Source organism: Athene noctua, chromosome 5, assembly GCF_965140245.1.
Source record: "Athene noctua chromosome 5, bAthNoc1.hap1.1, whole genome shotgun sequence".
Classification (NCBI taxonomy): Eukaryota; Metazoa; Chordata; class Aves; order Strigiformes; family Strigidae; genus Athene; species Athene noctua.
Window position 1 is genome coordinate 10,793,961 of NC_134041.1, and position 17,987 is coordinate 10,811,947.

General features: G+C 58.1%; 1 protein-coding gene across 4 annotated transcripts in view; it reads left to right on the plus strand.

Annotated features, from left to right (window-relative positions):
- Positions 1-2,826: 2,826 nt before the first annotated feature.
- Positions 2,827-17,987, plus strand: part of PIK3R3 (phosphoinositide-3-kinase regulatory subunit 3) — an 81,517-nt gene continuing 66,356 nt past the window's right edge. The window contains exons 1-6 of one of the 4 annotated variants that reach the window (XM_074906290.1): positions 2,827-2,917; positions 3,520-4,229; positions 8,039-8,046; positions 8,633-8,728; positions 8,975-9,052; positions 17,438-17,569. In XM_074906290.1, coding sequence (XP_074762391.1) covers positions 3,910-4,229; positions 8,039-8,046; positions 8,633-8,728; positions 8,975-9,052; positions 17,438-17,569 — 634 coding nt within the window. In that variant the 5' untranslated portion in view covers positions 2,827-2,917; positions 3,520-3,909. The remainder of the gene's footprint in view (positions 2,918-3,519; positions 4,230-8,038; positions 8,047-8,632; positions 8,729-8,974; positions 9,053-17,437; positions 17,570-17,987) is intronic. The other 3 variants (XM_074906288.1, XM_074906289.1, XM_074906291.1) reach the window with 3 other exon arrangements.

The following is a 17,987-nucleotide window of genomic DNA, read 5'->3' on the forward strand; positions in this document are numbered from 1 at the left end:
GCTCGGCAGCGGTGGCAGAGCATAGCTGTAAGAGCAAGCGGCTCCCAGCTGCCCACGGGCACCGTGCTGGGAGGTTGTTTGAAGAAGCACTTGGCTCTTCCTAAACCAAAACCTACAGAGACCAGAGCTCGCTCCTTGGCACCCTGAAAGGAAACCAAGAGACAGGGAATTTTTCTGCTCCTGAAGAGAAGAGAAAGCAAGAAAGCAAAGCATGGCCCCCTCCTAAGGGGGAAACAGAGATGAAACCAAAAAAGCCGACTCCTAAATATCATCAGAAATCAAACATTGTTTCTCTCTGATTTCTCCAGCTGGGAAGGGCTCAGCCTGGTTTCACAGCCTCACTTACTCCAGCCGGGCACATTAACAACTCTATTTATGCTCTATTTATTCACAGCCATGTGGCTAACTTGCCCCGGTTGCTACCAGGAAGCATGGGGCGAGTGTAGCCAGCACGCCCTGGGGCTGGGTGGGATGGCACTGAGCAGCCCCTGAAGAAAAGTGGGGAGCAGTGGGGCTACTCCTGTCACTTTGGGAAGGCTGGGATGGGCAGCCAGGGTGGGTGCCTGTCGAGCATGCCCCAGTCATCCTCCCACCAAGAGCTGTCCCTTCAGACAGGAGAGAAGAGGGGCTTGCAGCAGGGCAGGGGGACCCTGGCAAGGAAACGTGTTGCTCTTCCCACCATAGCCCCATCGGTACGGATGGTGAGCAAAGGGGGGCTTGAAGGGGAACGTGGGGTGCAAGGATGCGTCTTTCTGCACACCCTGCAGAAAAGCGAAGGCCAGTCAAGTCAAAGGCAAAGCTCTCATTGCAATGAGTGTTGCTCATTAAGCAAACGATGAAGGATCTGTAACTAATCAGGGCTTGACAGGCAGCTCCTCTGCTTGCTCAAAAAATAGCAGTGAAGGCCTGAAGCACCTTTTACTTATTCATAGGGTGCTTCCTGAGAACTCCCTGCTTGTCCTGGGGATGTGCCCACCTCTGGCCTGGAGTGAGGTGGGGATTTAAATTAACAGTGTAGGGATGACACAGGGTGAGGGGCAGCCCAGGGTGGGGGAGTTTTGGAAAAGTTCCTGCTGCAGTACAGCTGGGGGGGGGTGAGGGCTGCTCTGGGGGGATGTCTGGAGGCAAGCTATGAGGAGGGGCCCTGGGACAAGAGTTGGCCATGCTGGGGAGGGCTGGGGTGATGCTCAGCCCTGCCTGGGGATGAGGGGAAAGGGGCTCCAGCAGATGGTAAGGACCCTGAGGTCCCCAGGTTTCCTAGAAGGAGAAAATGCCCACTCCTGGGAAGGAGGGATCCCACTCAGCAGCCTGGGAAAGGGAGATGGTGGATGTCATGCCAGGGTGTTTCCCCACCCCAGAGCCCTGGGACTGTGTTAATTCATGGCCTGTGTGTAAGACTGATCCTAGCATAGTAAGGGTGATAATGTGAGATGGTAATGTACCCACCAGCCTTGCCAGCTCTAATCCTTTCCCCAGGCAGCCCCTAGAGCGCTGGCACTGTGCTCAGCCCTGTTTGCCTTAGGCCCCATGGGACAGGCTGGGGGATCAAGCAGGGCTTTAGGCACCCAGCAGAACCCTTTTGTCCCCAATGGGGCACAGGGGACTCGACTGGGGCAGCCCCAGGCAGCCTAGCACAACTCAGGAGGGCAGCGTCTGGCTGTTTACAGCCGACTCTGACTGTCCCAGCAGCTGTGGCAGCAGCACAGTGCCAGCAAAAACGGGATAAGGGAGAGAAAAAGCCCTTTTAGTCCCTGAAGGCCAGCAGCTGGGCTGGATCCGGGGTGGGGAGCGGGGCAGCGGGGGCTGTGTGCTGCCCAGGGAAATGCAGCTGGGGTGAAATCCCCCAGGCTTCTGCTGCCCTGCACAGTCAGGCCATGCACTGCAGGGAAAGGAGGGGGGAGTTTGATGAAATTGTGAGTGAGAAGGGCCATACATCTGCATTGTGCTGCTGGCCTTTGTGCCTCGGTTTCTTCAGCCCCTTCCCCACACCTGGGGTGCCCCCTTGGACCTCGTGCCACCCCTGTGCTGCTCCAGTGCTGGCCCGGATTCAGCCAGCGTGCATTTCCCAGCACCTGTATTTTAGGTACCATCTATTTTTAGGATGCCCAAACTGCAGCAAAGATGGCACCCCCAGTACGGGTGTCCCCCAGTTGGAAGTGAGATGAGAACCGATGCTGTTTTTGCATGCCACAGCACTGTTGTTGTCACGGGCTGGTGATGTCTGCGTGTCCCTGCTGTGGCAGAGCTTGGCCTTTTCCCCATGAGCCCTACCAGCCCCCTTCAAGTTCTGCCCCATTATATTTTAACTTCTGCCTCATTAATTTTTAAGGACCCTCACTGCATGCGGGAGCTCCCGCAGCATCACCCAGCATTGTTTTATGGGGTGCCCAGCCCTTACCCCAGGTCTGGGGGATGTTTCTAGGCAAATGCTCAGGAGGAGAGTGAGAAACCGGAGCATCCCTGGGCTGGGATTCTCTCCTGCCTGTCCGGAGGGTGTTTTCTAGCCTGGCTAAGAGATGGGGTCCTCTGGGGGTGGGCTGGGTGCTGTGGAGGTGCTGGTCCATGGGGTGCTGGTCTTCCCCTGTCCTTTAGCATCCCTAAGGATGGATGAAGGCTCCCCCCCCCCCCCTCCGCCGCCCCCCCCATCTGTGGCTCCCCAACCCACAAGAGGAGGCAATTTGGGAGCAGAGATGCTGCATCTGGGGATGAAATCATCCACCTACTCCTACAATTCCCCCCCTCCACGGTAGTCGGGCGCCCCCCCCCGCCGCGTTGCGGCGGGGGGGGGCGCCCGGCTACCGGGGAGGGGGAGGAGGGACGCTGACATCACCGCCGGAGCGCGGCTCGGCGGGGCCGGGGCGGCCGGACCGGCTCCGCTCCGCTCTCGTTCTCCGCTTCGGGGGAGCCACCGAGCCCGGTAAGGCTGGAGAGGCAGCGGGAGGGTTGTGGGAGGCGGGTGGATGGATGGACAGACCGATGGCCCCGCGGCTGCTGCTCATCATCCATCCCTCCATCCCTCTTCTGTGGGGTCCTGCGGGAAGATGAGGGGCAGAGGGTTGGCAGCAGCACAGCCTTTTCCCCCCTTTTCCCCGGGCGAGATGTCTCTCTCAGCGGAATATTTAAAAATGCACCAAAAAAAAAAAAAAAAAAAAAAAAAAAAAGAAAGAAAAAAACCAAACCTCAAACCACCCAAAAATCCTACGTCTTCATCCGCCAGCTCCGTGCAGCAATGCCAGGCTGGAGCTGCCGGAGGGGAGCTATGTGCAGCAGGAGGTTTCTCAGCACATATGTCTATTTTAAAAGCCTGTGGTGTGATCTCTTGCCCTACTTTCCAGACTCTTGCCGGTACTTTCCTTTCGTGCAGCGGCCGAGTCCTGCTGGCGGGAGCTCCCCGGGAAGCCAGAGCTGAGCAAGCCGCTGGGCTCTCCCCTCTGGCGGGAGGCTGGAATGGGGGGACAGGGCAGTGGGGTTGGGGTCGAGACAGCGGTTTGGTCACTAACGTGCTGCCTTTCTCTCCAGCAGAGAGAAGAAGGTCCCCAGCGCCGTGCGGATGAGACCAGGTTGAGAAGAGGACAGCACGTTTGTACCCAGCACCCCAATTAGCTTCATTTGCTCCCCTCCATTTTCCCTGGTGATGAAAAGGCTCCCTACCCACACCTGAGCCAATCCCGCCGAGCCCCGAGGCATCGGTGTGGCTCTGCAGCGATTTTGGGACTGGAAGGGTCAGGAGCCACTCTCCAACGCGGAGATTTTCCAATGCCGAGATTTTTATTCTGAGTGTGCAGAGAAAGGAACGCTCCCCTACCCCGCTGCATCGCCCCAGCCCAGCCATACCTGCCCCGTGAGGACACCCCAGGCCCCCGATGCCCAGTGGGATTTGGGCAGCGTGACCCACACCACGCCATCGCCATGGCCTCCTCGGACGGGCTGCAGTACCGGGCTCTCTACGAGTACCAGAAGGACCGGGAGGAGGACCTGGCGCTGTGCCCCGGGGACGTGCTGACGGTCAGCAGGGCCGGGCTGCTCAGCAGCCCCGACTACAAGGACGGGGACGAGCGCAGTCCCCAGGGTTGGCTCCACGGCCTCAACGAGCGCACCAAGGAGCGCGGTGACTTCCCCGGCACCTACGTGGAATACCTGGGTCCTGCACGTGTCGTCACCACCACCGCCAAGGCCAGGCCACGGCCCTTGCCCCCGCCGCCCGCTGGGACCCCCACACCCTGGGGTGAGTGCTGATGGCATGGGAAGGTGGTAGCCCATGGGTGGGTGTCCCCTGCAAGATGGCGAGGGTGGTCTGGAGCCTGGGTGGATGCTTGCATTTGGGGTGTCTTGGTGGGGGTCCACCGGGATGGGGGTCCAGCCCCAGAAGGAGGATCTGCCCCAGGAATTATTCACCCCCGTGCACTGAAGCAGCCGCAGGTGGGGCATGGGATGCCCAGGGTACCGCTCCCCCCAAGGCAAACATGCTGCAGGGATTGCTCCTCACCAGCATCCCGGGCTGACTGCTGTGCTGGCATGGTGTCCAAGGGGATCCGTGTCTGTGAGAGCATCGGAAAAGATGCAGGAGCCCTTTGGCCCCATAGAGGGTAGCAGAAAACCCCATGGTGGTCCCTGGGGATGTTTTTTTCCAACTGCTCTTCTCCCCACCACTGCGGCACCCGATTCCAGCTAATCTCAGTGCCCGGGCAAGCGCTGGCCCCCGGCCAGCTCATGGCCTCAGTGTCACTTTGTGCAAGCTGGGATGGGGGACGATCTTGGAAGGTGGTGGGGTTGGTCCCTGGGGGGCTCCTCCATCCCCAGGGGCTGCAGCACAGGGCTGGGGGGAATATTCAGCAGAGCTCTTCCCGGCACGGGGGCCTCCAGCCATTTCTCTGCCGGGATCTGCCAAGCTCATGCAGCCAGCTCTGCCCTCGCCACTTACCATGGCCAAGTGCGTTGGGGCTGGGAGGGATTTCACAGCAGTTGCATAATGTACCCAAGCTAAAAAAAAAAAAAAAAAAGACGCAAAGTAAGAAACCCTCTTCCAGCTAGGCACGACCCAGAGACACTGGGCAAAGCCATGGGTGCTCTCCTCTGGGATGTGATGGAGGAGAAATGGCTGTCCGTGTGGGCCTGGGGCTGGGAGAGTGGCACCGCCTTTAGCCACTGCTGCCCAAAACTGCCTGGCTGCTGGCCTGGTGCCTTTGGCACACTCCTCACCCAGTTTGGGACCAAGGTACAGATGTGGTAACCAGAGAAGCTCTTTTCCCTCCTGAGCTGGCTAGGCATTGGACATACCTCGGTCCTGGGTTTAGAGGAGCCCCCACTGATGAGGATTCTGTCTCCCTCCAAAATATGGTTCAAGGCCCCCTTACCACTGTGATTTAAGAGGGCAGGGACCACCTGGCCCCTGGCTGAGCACGGGAGGACTCAGCTGGTGTGGGGCAACTCCTTCCCCCAGCACCATCCACTGCTGCGTGTTGCCATGCAGATCCTACCGCTCAGCCCCCAGCAGCATGAGAAGGATGCTGGGACCCCCTTCTGCCCCCCCTCTTCCAAAGATGTTCCTCCCCAGCCAATGCTCTGAGTGCACCCAGGCAGCCACAGTCCCGGCAGCACTGGTGAGGATCAGTGAGCAGCTATGTGCTGCCTTTGCAGGAGGGAGGAGGCCATTTTTTTGGGGTGCTTACCCTGTCAGACAAGGGCTTTGAGCCCCCTTCCCAGTCAAACTCACCAGTGTGTGAGGAGCCCTCTGCCCCTGGCTGTTTGGCAGGCAGAGCCCTAGCAAACTCAGTGCTGTAGTGGGGACAACTCAGATCAGAAAGGAGAAGACCCAAGGGCTCTCCAGCCCCTTCACGAGGGAGAAGCGTGAACCCATCGTCTTTCTTCAGCCCTTGCTGCCCATCACCATTGCCTCATGCCTGCCCCATGCAGGGGGTGGTATGGGCTCCTCTCCGAGGGGCTGGGAGATGCACCCAGGGACCCCTGCCTGCAAGTGTTGGGAACATGGCGACACCCCACAAATTGAGGCATCCCCAGCAGCAAGCACAGCCTGGCTGGAGAGCCTGGCCCATGTGGAAGGTCTCAGCGTAGGATCCCCAGCCTGCTTGTGCTTGCGTGAGAGGATAACAACTTAAAATTAAAAAAAAAAAAAGTAAAACTGAGATTTTTTTCTTAATAGGGAAAAACCCACGAAAACCACGTTTTGGGGGTGGACTGGGGAGGGTGCTGCCATCTGCAGGACATGGTCTGGCCATGGCCTTGTGGCCAGCACCACTGTCCAGGGGGACGCTGGGTGATACCTCCCCAGTCCTGTGTAGTGGGGTCCTCCTCCGTGGGGTGCCTTTCCTGGGGCGATGCCGGGGTGTGTGGGTGCCTCAGCAGGGGACACTGGTGGTCCATGACCACGTCTTTCTGCAGCAGCAGAGCAGCATGTATTGTTTTATGTCGGTTTAAACCCAAACCTCTCAGTTGGTGGGATTTCCTTTAGATAAAAAATCTCCAACATGCTCTTGAAAGAGAAGGGACATTTTTTAAAAAAAAAAAAATTCTTCCCGTGCTGTTTCCATTCCCAGATGGAGGTTTTAAGGGACATTTTCTTTGGCTGGCCCAAATGCTTATTTTTCTGTGACAGTGGTGTACTGCCCTGTGTGCCCTCAGTGGCCACTGAGCCCCGATGCTGGCTGGGAACCCCAGGCACCCCGAGCAGGGTGAAGCCCTTGGGGGACCCCTGAATTGGAGAGAGACACTGCATTTCCCAGCCACGTGTCAGAGCCAGGGCTGGCTCTGCGGGAAGGAATGGCCTTTTTTTTTAATGAAATAATACCCTAAAAATGGTTCCGCAGTGGATCTGAGTCCCCAGGGGACCGCCCAGGAGTTCAGGGGCTGTTTTTCCCCTGCCTGGTTGTTCTGGGTGGGCAGCATCACTGCTGCAAGGCATCACCTCCACTTTACCTGGGGTCAGAGCCAAGCATTGTGTCAGGATGCTGGGGTCCAGCCTGGCACCCTGAAGGCAGATGATGGGCTAAAGCTCCAACCTCAGCTTGGGGCTATTCCTGCTGTTTCCAACAAGGAGAAACAGACAGTTATTTTTCACCATTACCACCTTTACCCAAGCCATTGCCTTGGAGGCCAAAACCCAGTTTTCCCTAATTAAAAAACGACCCATGTGGTCGGGAGATTTTCCATGGGCTCCCACTCACCTGCTTTGCTGTAAACCCTGAAATCTTCACCATTCCCACCCAACGCACCCACACATCTCCATTGGGCAGTGGAGAGGACCCTGTTACCAGGCTCAGGGTTCTCAGCTATGCCTGGGGACCAGATCAGCCACCTATGAACAGGAGGTTTGTATCCCTCCCTGCTCTCCAGGGAGCACCAGGGCATCACCGTGGCAAAGATGAGAGTCTACATCCACCTGTTACAGCCAAGTTATTTTTGCAAAAGGTCAAAGGTGGTGCAGCCTCATTATGGCCCTGTCCACAGCCCCGTTGTTTTTTTTCTTTTTCACTCCATAAAATCATTATGGGTTTATCTGCTTCACATGTGAGCTCCCTGCCTTCCACCAGGCAGCAAAAACCAATGACAGAATGAACCTTATGCTGGAGTTGACCAGGCTGGAGTGCACCTCGCTGGGAAGAAGTCACACTTAGGCTTTATGTAATTTGCTGTAATTTTAAAAAATAGATTTACACCAGAACAGATCCACTCACCACATAAAACAGGCAGAAAAGCTCTCGACTCATCAGCCTTTCCAGATGCCATCTGCACCCCAGCAGTCACACACAGTTCTGATGTGCTGCGGCTGGTGGTAGCCCCTGACTGTCCCCTGCCCCTGCCTGCTCCTGCCTGTCCGCTGCCTTCCCAGGGGAGGGAACGAGGGAGTGTGGGAGGGAATCCCAGTGCTGTCAGGGTCTCTGTCAGGTATAACCCACATAGATGGAGGGGTTTATCAGCCGAGGTGATAAGGAGGGAGAGAGGGAAGGATGGATGGAGTGAACGTTCCCTGGGGTAAGGAGAGCCTCTCTCCCCTGTCAGGGAGTTTGCTCTTCTCTGGCAGGGTCTGGGGTGAGGTGTCCTTGTTATAAAACCCAGGAGCCAGCAGCACCTGGGGATTTGTGCTGTTGGAAGCCTGGCCCATGTTTGGCTGAAGGGCTCCTCAAGGGCTGGGGGTGGCTGAGTCTTCCCTGGGCTCATACTCAGCCACCCACAAATTCCAAGTGGGTGAGAGCTGCAGGGAGCCATGTCCATGCCGGGTACAGACTTCCCCTCCAGCTCCTGCCTGGTGCCACGCACTAAGGGCTGTGGGTGATGAGAGGAGCCAGTCTCAGTGCCATGGGAGGAGAAGTGGGGAAGGGATTTTGGCCTGAAGGGTCTCCATGCTCAGGGTGGGATGCTCCCCAGGGGCAGGGCACATGCCCGAGCACATCTTTACATCTCAGCAAGCAGCTGAGCCCCCAACGGTGGCTCTTACTGCAAAAAGAGGATGAAATAAGAGAGAAGTTCTCCAAAATTGGACACACATGAGCTGAAGTGTTGGTTGTGGCTGTGCCAAAGCAGCAGCTTGATCCTGTCCTGAAGCAGACGACGAAAGAGACTGAAATTGCTGCAGGCAAGAATTTCCAAGCCCCTTCTTCCAATCTTTCCATCACAGGGCTCCCTGGGCAGGCAGAGCTCACCGAGCACCCCACTCTCCCTGAGCAGGCACTGCCGACTGTGGCCAGGCTCATCGAGGCGCTGGAAAAACAAGGTATGGGCAGCCACAGCATCTGTCTGCAGGGCATATGTGGGTGCACACGCGACCACCCGCTCTGCTTGTGTTTGGAGATGCCCTGAGAGCATCACTAGAGACAAAGCTCTCCCCACGCACCCCAGTACCCATGCAGTGTGGGCAGGGTGAGGGAGCTTGGTGGTCTCGGTCGCTGCCTGCTTCCGTTGTGTTGGAGGGGAGGATGTAGGGCTCAGGACTGACCCCTCTCTCCTGGCTGCTCCCCAGGTCTTGACAGCGAGGTGCTCTACAGATCCACTCCCGGTGGGCTGGGTGATGCTGAGCTGAAGCAGGCTCTTCTGGCGGGTAAGTCCCAGAGCCACATCCCTCCCCATGTCCCTGGCAGGAAGGGGGCCGTGGAGGTGATGCTTCCAGGCGAGTGATACTGTGCAGGCACAGTGGGGATGGGTTACTGGTTCTGACCTTGTTATGGCCCTAATTACAGCTCTGTAAGGCCCTGCCTGCATGTGAGCCCCCCCCCTCCACTCCCCCAATATCCTAGTGTGATGCTGCCAAGAGGGATGCGGGTGTGGGGCTAGATCTCTTCACTAGAAGCTATATTTTTGTTAGGGAGAAAAATATTTTCTTTTGCAAACCTTTAGGGTTTCTATTTGAGAAGTGGGGCAGGGAGAAAGCCTCTTATGGGTGCAATAGGGAAAAAGAAAGGAAGAAGAAAAAGTTCATTTTTTAGGACAATGAGGAGCGTTTTTCAAGGCGGGGGGGGGGGGGCATGAGCAGGCTGGGAAGGAGAGAAGAAACATTTCCCCACCCCTGTTCCTAAATTCACGGCTGGGGTGGCACGGGGGCGTTGGGGACGTGATGGATTCAGAATGCCGCTCAAACCTGGCGGGGGGGCTGCGTCGAGCATCTCCATCCTCCCGGCCGCGCTGCCCAGAGGGCGGCACTGTGGGACCAGGCACGGTCCAGCCCCCCCCCGCCCGGGTCTGGCACCGCGTCCCCCGACCCCCACCCCTGTCCCCCCACCCTCCGCCGGCCCTTGGACCCGGCATCCCGGGAGCTCTGGGGGGGGCGGACCCGGCGCGGGGGGGGCACGGCGGCTCTGCCAGCGCCGGGAGCCGGCGGCAGCCGGGCCGTGTTGCCGGGGAGAAGGGCTGTGATGAAATCGCTATATTAAGCAACATGACCTCATCGCTTCCCCCGCGCACCGGGAGCCGAGTCCCCGCCGGGCGGGGGACGGGGCTGCGGGGAAGGAAGAGGTGAAGGAGAGGAGATGGAGGGGGTGCCAGGGCTGCTCCGTCCCCGCTGCCCAAGGAGGGCTCTGCTCCCCCGGGCATGACGGTGGGGCACGGTGCACCCCACCAGCCCTTGGGGAAGCCCCCGCTGCGGGCTGGGGAGGGCAGGAGTAGCGGGGTGCCCTTTCGCAAGGCCTTATCCCCCGGCCCGGATTTCCCGGCTGATCCCCAGAGGAGGTAAAGCCATCCCGGGATGGATCCCCCATTGATGCCCAGGCTGGGCAGGGGCAGCAGTAACAGCACGGAAGGATGTTTTGCTTTCCAAGCACGCAGGAGTTGCGAGTCCTCCATCCTCCCCGCGCAGCCGGTGCAGCACCCCCGGCAGGCACAGGCCTTCCCGGCACCACCACAGAGGCCACGGAACCCTGCCCAGCCTCGGGAGACTCCCCCAGCCCAGGGGCAAACCCCACTGGCCTTGCCGAAGCTTGGGCTGGAGCTGCAGAGCAGCTGCTGGGTCCATCCAGGTTTTCATATCCCGCGGCAGGAGCCAGCAGCAGGCAGGGAAATGCCATCGTTATTTTTCAAACTGTTTGAAAGCCCTGAAAAATCCCCAACGGCCTCAAGTAAGCTGATGGTCCCAAGCCCCCCATCTCCTCTAGGACCTAAATAAGCTCTTTTATTTGGCAACTTGGGGGGCTGCCCTGCGCGCCCACACCAGGGCTGGGCAAAGCCAGAGCTCCCCGGAGCTGGCTGGAGGGGGTAGGACATGTGATGCATTTGCTAGCTCTCAGCTGGAGGTGCTGCTGCTCAGCCCTGCCAGAGGGATGCTCTGCAAACAGGATGGGGAAGATGTTACTGCCAGGGTCAAGCATTCCAGCAGAGCCCAGGCTTGGCAGCCTGCTCCCCCGACAGCCTCCTGTGGTCCGGAGACTCAGCAGTGCTTCCCCAGGGGCCTGCTGGAGCCCAAACAGGGCTGGCGAGGACAGGAGAGCATCTCTGCTTTGGCCCCCATACAGGTCCTTTCATCGCATTTGGTGGGGTAAAACATCCCTGTCACAAAATAGGAGTTTGTGTGCCCCATGCGCAAGGGGGCAGAGGTGAGGATGGTGTTTCTCTTCCTCTCACATTCATGATGGTCCATCCTTCCAGCACCCCGTCTCTGCCTGCAAAAGTCAAACTCCATCTTGGGGAACTGGGAGAAATCAGACCCAGGGTTGGTGGCAGCTGGAACCGAACCGTGTCTTGGCTGGGGGGAAAACCATGTTCCCACTGGGGGTTTCAGCATCCCTGCAACTACCCAAATCATGCTGGTGCTTGGCAGCAGTGGCAGGAAAACCTCTAGAGAATGCAAGGAAAAGGGAGCATGGGCTGGAAAAGTTCGGGTGTTGGTTTTCTCAATGTGACAGAGAAAACGGGGATTCTGAACTTTCAGTGGGGGGGTGGAGGAGGTTTCTCTGAGAGCCACGCAGGTCAGGGCACTGCTGGCTGTGCCGGGGAGACCAGGGACATCATGTCCCTGGGGCCAGGCAGCGCAGGCACCCGTCTGAGTTGTGCTGGTCAGACCCTCTCCCTGTTCGTTTCAGAGCCCTTACCCATGGGGGACCTAGCCTGAGGGGGCAGCCCCCAAGCCGAACATCACCAGGCTTTGGGATGAAGGTTTTCCATCCTCATGGGGCTGTGGCAGCGTTGGGCACAGCTGATCTGGATGCAGAACAGTTCCATGTGGGTCTACAGCCTGGGCTGAGCCTGTCCCCATCCTGGTGCTGGTGACGTCCTGCAGGATGGTGGCATCTGACCGCTGGCTGGAGCCTGTGCACCAAACTTGGTATTGCCATGTTGGATGATGCAAGAGAAATTATTTATAGGGGGGAAAAAAAAAAGAAAGCAAAGACAGAACTCACTGATAAAGGGGGGGGGGGGGGGGGGGGGGGTGGTGTCAGTGAACTGAGAGCCTCTGCTGCCACACAGCTGAGATGCCAGTGGGGCTGGTGAGTGAAGCATGGACCGAAGGGTGGTTAGGCTTATGTCGGCTCCAGAGAAGAATTAATTGTTTTAGTACACTTGGTGTTTAATTCAGACCCTTATGCCCTGAGAGGTGAGCAGGACTGTGAGACGCCATGGAACGTGGGAGTTGGAGTCACATGGTGGCACCAAAAACGGACTTAACAAAAAGCTGCAGCCCTGCACGGGGCTGGGGGAACTCGCTGAAGGGCTGCAGGTGATGAGACAGCCAGGACCCCTGCTGCAGCCACAGGGAAACAGTTATGGGCAGAAAAAGAAAAAGAAAGTAGAGCTTTAAATGGCAGCAGTGTAGTGCAGCACTCGGCCCGGCTGCCCCCAGTTCTCCCTGCCGTGCCCAGCGGCAGGGCTGCTTCATGGCCTGGGGGCATCTTTGTGCCCGTCGTGCCAGGGGCCACACACTGACCCCCAGTGTCTCCAGCCCCCAGCACTCCAGCTGTCCCCTGTGTGTGGCTCAGGAGCTGCTTGGAGCGCAGGGGATGGGGCAAATCACCTGCAAAGTCCCCAGTGCCTGTGGACACGAGGTGTACGAGCCCCTCCGGTGCACCGGGGTGATGTCTTCTCACCCCATGCTCTGGGGTCCAGCTGCAGACACAAATACCGAGACACTTCCCCAGATGCACAGGCAGCACTGGGAAAAACCTCCACCACTGGCAGGGCCAGGCAGGAGCTGCCTGCACCCTGGGGTGCCGGGGCGCATCCGGCAGCAGCGTGAGGCGGATTGGAGCGGGGGTCTCCAGGCCTGCCATGCCTGAGCTGCCATCCTGCACGCTTTGATCGGGGGCCTCGGCGCAGAGCAGTCTGCCTAGAGACACACTCACGTGCCCAAGAATTAGGTCAGGGCTCAGTGGGGATTAGCGAGTGGTGGTGGGCCCCGGGACTTGACTGGGGCTGCCAGGAGCTGCTGCTGGGCAGACAGGGCTGGGCTGGGGTGAAGAGCAGCCTGGGGGGCCTCACACTGCCTGGATGCCCAGGGAGGGATCGAATCCCCATCCTCATCCCTGGGATGCCAGAGGGGTTTGGAGGCCACGGAGGACTCTGGTTTCCCCTGGCCAAGCTATTAACCCCACCACAATGACTTTACTCCCGAATCCGAGGCGCCCCAGTGCCTGGCGCGCTGCTTTTTATTTATACATGCAGTAGAAATAAAACTCACTTCGTCAGAGCCTGGCAAGAAGCATGAGCTCATCTCTTATATTTGGTGGTGACGAAAGAAGGGTAAATAAACAGCAGCAGCATAGATGTCCCTCCCAGACCCATCGGGGTGGACTGGGGGTAAGCTTTTGCCATCCCCTCACATAGCTGCTGGGGAAACTGAGGAAGGGAACTGCCCTTGGGAAGCTGAGGGGGGGGAAGGCAGCCTCACCCTTGAAAGGGGGTGCCAGCACCACTGCCCTGGCTGAGTGCAAGCTGGGGGTATGCTGAGGTGAAACCCAGCTGGCAGGGTGTTTGGGGCTGCCAGGAGCATGGGCAGGCAGTGTCCTGGCAGCTTCCAGGTCCCCGGCACAGGGTACCAGTGGGCTGGCTGAGAGACGTTACAATGATGCTGAATCAAAGCTGGGGAGATACTCCCTGATTCGGTGCACAGTTACCCAGTAAACCCCCACTGTGGGATGGCCAAGAGCCTCATATCAGGACCCCTGATTGAGTCTGGGCGCTGTACAGGTCCTTGTGCGGGCAGCATCTGTGCAGATGGGAAGCTATAGCCCCCAGAACTGGAGAAGAACACCCTGCAGCACCAGCTGACTGGAAGGGGGGTGGGGGGAACTCCCCAGGCAGTTTTTAAGTCAGCCCCAGGTAAGAGTGGTTTGGGTCCTCTCTACCACAGGGACCACACACCCAAGAGCATCACGCTGCAGCAGCGCTTGGCAGCCAAGGTCCAGCTTAGCCTATAGGACACCCTGTGGCACCTTGCTGTGAGAGGGCCCGTGGGTGCTGGGCAGGGTCTGCACGCTGTCACCCACATGCTGGCTGGGGATGGGGGCACAGTCATCACCTGTGGCCACATGCAGGGGACAGCTGGTTACCAGGACCCACTCAAGCTTCTCCTTCAAAGCAAACCCCACCACCTCCTCCTCACCACCTCTTGACTAAACATCCTCCACATTTACTGAAACTCTGGGCTTACTCACACCTCCCTGGCTGGCTGCAGCTGCTGGGAGAGGTCCTGCTGTTTCCTGCCCAGCCTGACTCAGCCCAAAGCCCCGGCACCCCTCTGCCTGGGCTGGGATGTGGGGTCTGGCATCCCTGTGGGAGGAGGCGGGGGCACCCATTGCTTTTCTCTCTGGGCCTGTGGTCATCCCATATACCCCTTCCCCAGCCCCAAATTTATTCCTGCTTTTCATCCCCCATGGACAAGAGATGCTCTCTGCTGGCCCCCGGCTGCTCACTTGCTCTGCCAGCAGGTCATCGAGCAGGTTGTGTGCTGGAGAGGTCCATATGGGGTTGACATTGGGGTTTTGGGGTGTTCGCCTTCTATTTGTGGCAGATGGATGGAATCCCTCTGTCATTCCCCCAGGGAAGGGACGGGAACATCTGGAGAGCAGCCGGAGAGCACTGACTCATCCTGCAGCATCATTAACTTCTTATAGCTGGTTATCATGTCTCTCTGATAAGGGGAGAGCAGCATCAGTGGGGTCAGGCTGGCAGTAATTGTCTGGGAAGGCTCCAGAGTTAACCCTTCCCCAGCTGCTAGCCGAGCCTCCCTGAGGTGCTGGGGTGCAGTCAGTGCTGGGGAGCAACCCAGAGCACCCCGCAGCTTGTGCTCTCAGCCTAAAGGGGAGCCCAACTCACCACGGCAGTGCCAGGGGGAAGGAGGGGAGCTGGGGCAGGAAGATGTCACTGCATCTCCAGGAGGATGGGGGCAACAGGCTAATGGCTATTTCTAGCCAATGTGCCAAGGGAAATGGTGCCATCAGCAATCAGTCCTTATTAGCAGGGTGTGAATCCCCCTCGTCTCCCCATCACGCTTCTCTCTGAGTGTAAAGATGTTTTTGAGTCTCGCTTTGAAACCGGCTGAGCTTTCCCTTTGAACACCCCCCCAAGCCCATGCCTAATGATGCAAACGAGCTAATTAGGCCACAGTGGAGCCCGGGGCTGATCGCCTGGGGCCAGTGCCTGGCAGCGGCCCCTTCCCTGTGCAGAAACAGCTTGGGGCTGCTCTCCCCAGTCCCCGCCAGCATCCTTAAGGCGAGTGACAGTCCCTACAGAAACCTCTGCAGTGGGCAGGGGAGAGCAGCCAGGCTCATCCTGGGTGAAAAGCGCTTCGGGGTTTGCCCAGTGCATCCTACTGTTGGGAGAAGCTGTCCAAGCAACAAGATTCTGAGAACCCCCAGCAGCATCCCTGGGTTTTAGCCATATACTGCAGGGTTTCAGACCAAAAGAGGGGTTGGAGCATCCTGTGGGATCCCTGACCCCGCCCTCCTCCCCCTGCGCATCTGGAGCCAACCTGCCAGCTCATTTCTTCAGGGCAAGTGCTAGCAAAAATGGGGAATTGGTTGCCATCCCCTGCCAACCCTGGTAGAAATAACCCTTCTGGCCAGCTGAGAAGGTCCAGAAGTGTGACTGGGAGATGTGAGCATCAGCATGGACCAGAGTGGGGCCGGGGTGCAGCAGGCGAGAGCTGGCACAGCCCTGCCCACCTTGAGCATGCAGAGGGCAGAGTGGCCCGTGAGGTGATGTGGTGACATTGGGGGGTGCTAGAAAGGCGGCACCCACCTTTGTCCCAGGTCATGTTTGGGCCACACTGGATGGCTGCCCACCCCGACATGGTGGCATCTCTCCCAGCTGTCCCCATGCTGCCCTGGAGCACAGTTCCCGGACCAGCTGCCTGCTTGGTCCTGAAAATGAGGTAGTGTCTCCAACAGCTGGGTTAAAGGCTTCGCTTGGAGCATTGGTCAATCTGTTTTCTCTGCGGTCTCCGAGCCAAATGGCAGGCACTGGCCGTGAGGGACCCACCACAGATTCTTGTCACTGAGCAAGCAAAGGAGGAGGCGGGTAGGCTCCGGCACTCTCTGGTCCACAGCAGGGACACCCCAAGGAGAGGAGATCAAGGTCAAGGTGCCCAAAACCAGCCTTTGCCAGGAGTTGGGTAGCTCCCCATCCTAGCCCTGCCGGCCAGGCAGCAACGAAAGCCTTGCCCTAGGAAATAGCTTTTCTCCACCCTTTTGGGTTTATTGCTCCAGAAGAGAGCATGACCACATGCAGTCAGCTGAAATGGTTGGAGATTGAAGGCATTTTCTTCTGGAAAATTCTGGGCGGTGAGATAGAGTATCTCCCAGTATGGCACCAATTTCAGTAAAGCTGCATTTGGAGGTAAAGACCCAGAGAGGGGAGGGGAAGGGGGCTCAGAGCAGGGTAAGCCCACCATCTTCTTCTCAGTCAGAACACAACAGGCCATTTGGGGCCTGACACATCATCTTTAAGAAAGTGCAATATTAGCTCTTTTTTCAATATTCTCATTTAGAAGAAGCGAGAAACTTAGTTTCTACAAACGAACCACTTCAAATGATCCCAAATATCTTGGGCTTTTTTATAATCCCCCTGCCACCCCAAGATTTCTCCTATGCGGAGAATTTCAAAATATTGCGTTTGGCTCCAATTCGAATCAAAGCCAGATTTTGAAACCTCCAGATCTTTGCAAAAGGGACCGTCACCCTCCGGGCAGCCACCTCCCGGCCTGGCCCAGCTAAGAGACCTCCAAGAAAAACGCATGAGGCAATACCAAAGGATGCAGAAAGGCTTCTTCACCCTGGACCCGGTGAAGCAATGTCCCCACACTGGCCCAGCCGTGGAGCTCAGATAGACGTGTCCCACCCTTTGGCTCCTGCTGGACCGTGGGACGTTTCTGCTCAGAGCACTGTCCCCATCCCAAGCCCAGGCTGGGTGGGCTCAGCCTCCCCTGGCACTTTGCCCATCCCTGGAGCATCATTCACTGCCTCTCCCGGGGTAGCTGCCTTTTGGGATGCACTCGCAGCATTTGGGCTCTCTGGGGGTGAAGTGGGCCTTCAGCAATGTGCATTACCTGGGGACCATAACCCCATTCCATGGATGCATTTTTCCAAGCACTTCCTCCAGGGCTGAGGTTGGCACATGGTGCCTGACCCTTGATGGCCCGAGGGTGCCTGGGGCAGCCACTCAACCCGTCCCATGGGTGCTATCCGGCAGTGGGACCCTGATGGGATGGTGAGAGCCCCTGCCCCATGCACTGGATGTATAGTGCACACAAGGCAGAGACGCTGCCTCGTGCTCTCCATGGGCACATGGAACTCAGGGTCAGTGGAAACTGGGACAGGAATATTTGCTGGGGGGAGGGGTTGGCAGTGAATTCATGGGCTGCCACACCTGGGAGATGGGGGCATGGGCAAAGAAATCTCCACCCATGTCCTGAGGAAGGCCTGTGGGGGTGGAGGAGCTCCACACTCCATGCTGGAGGCACAATATCATGGGCTAAGGGTTCACGTTGGGTCTCTCCCTGCAGATGCCTCAGCTGTGGACATGGACCTGTACGATGCCCAGACGCTGTCGGAGGCCCTGAAGTGGTACCTCCAGGAGCTCCCATCACCCCTGATCCCTTCAGCTCTCTACAGCGACTTGGTCCACATGGCTCAAGGTAAGCACAGACAGGCTTCCCCTGCACCCAGGACCTTTGAGGGGCTGGAGGAGCTTTGGGAAGCTCATAGAAAGGCTTCCCAGCATCTACAGGGTGGCTCCTGACTCCATCCCCCTGCCTGAAGCTGCACTAAGGACAGATGCTGAGAAGGACCGCAGGGAGCACACCCCTGCACTGCAGCAGCATGGCAACTTTGGGGAGATGCTTCAGGAAAATGGCAGCTTCGCCCTAGCCATGGCATGGCCCTCTCCCACTGCAGTGCCCGGAGGAGGAGGAGCTGCCTGCTGGGACGAGCGGCTGTCAAGGCTGGGTGATGCTGGCCCCAGAAGAAAGTATTATTATAATATTTTGGCTCTGCTGCCTGGGAATTTTTTACTGTAATCTCATTAACTCTTGGCTTTATATGGGCATAGAAAAT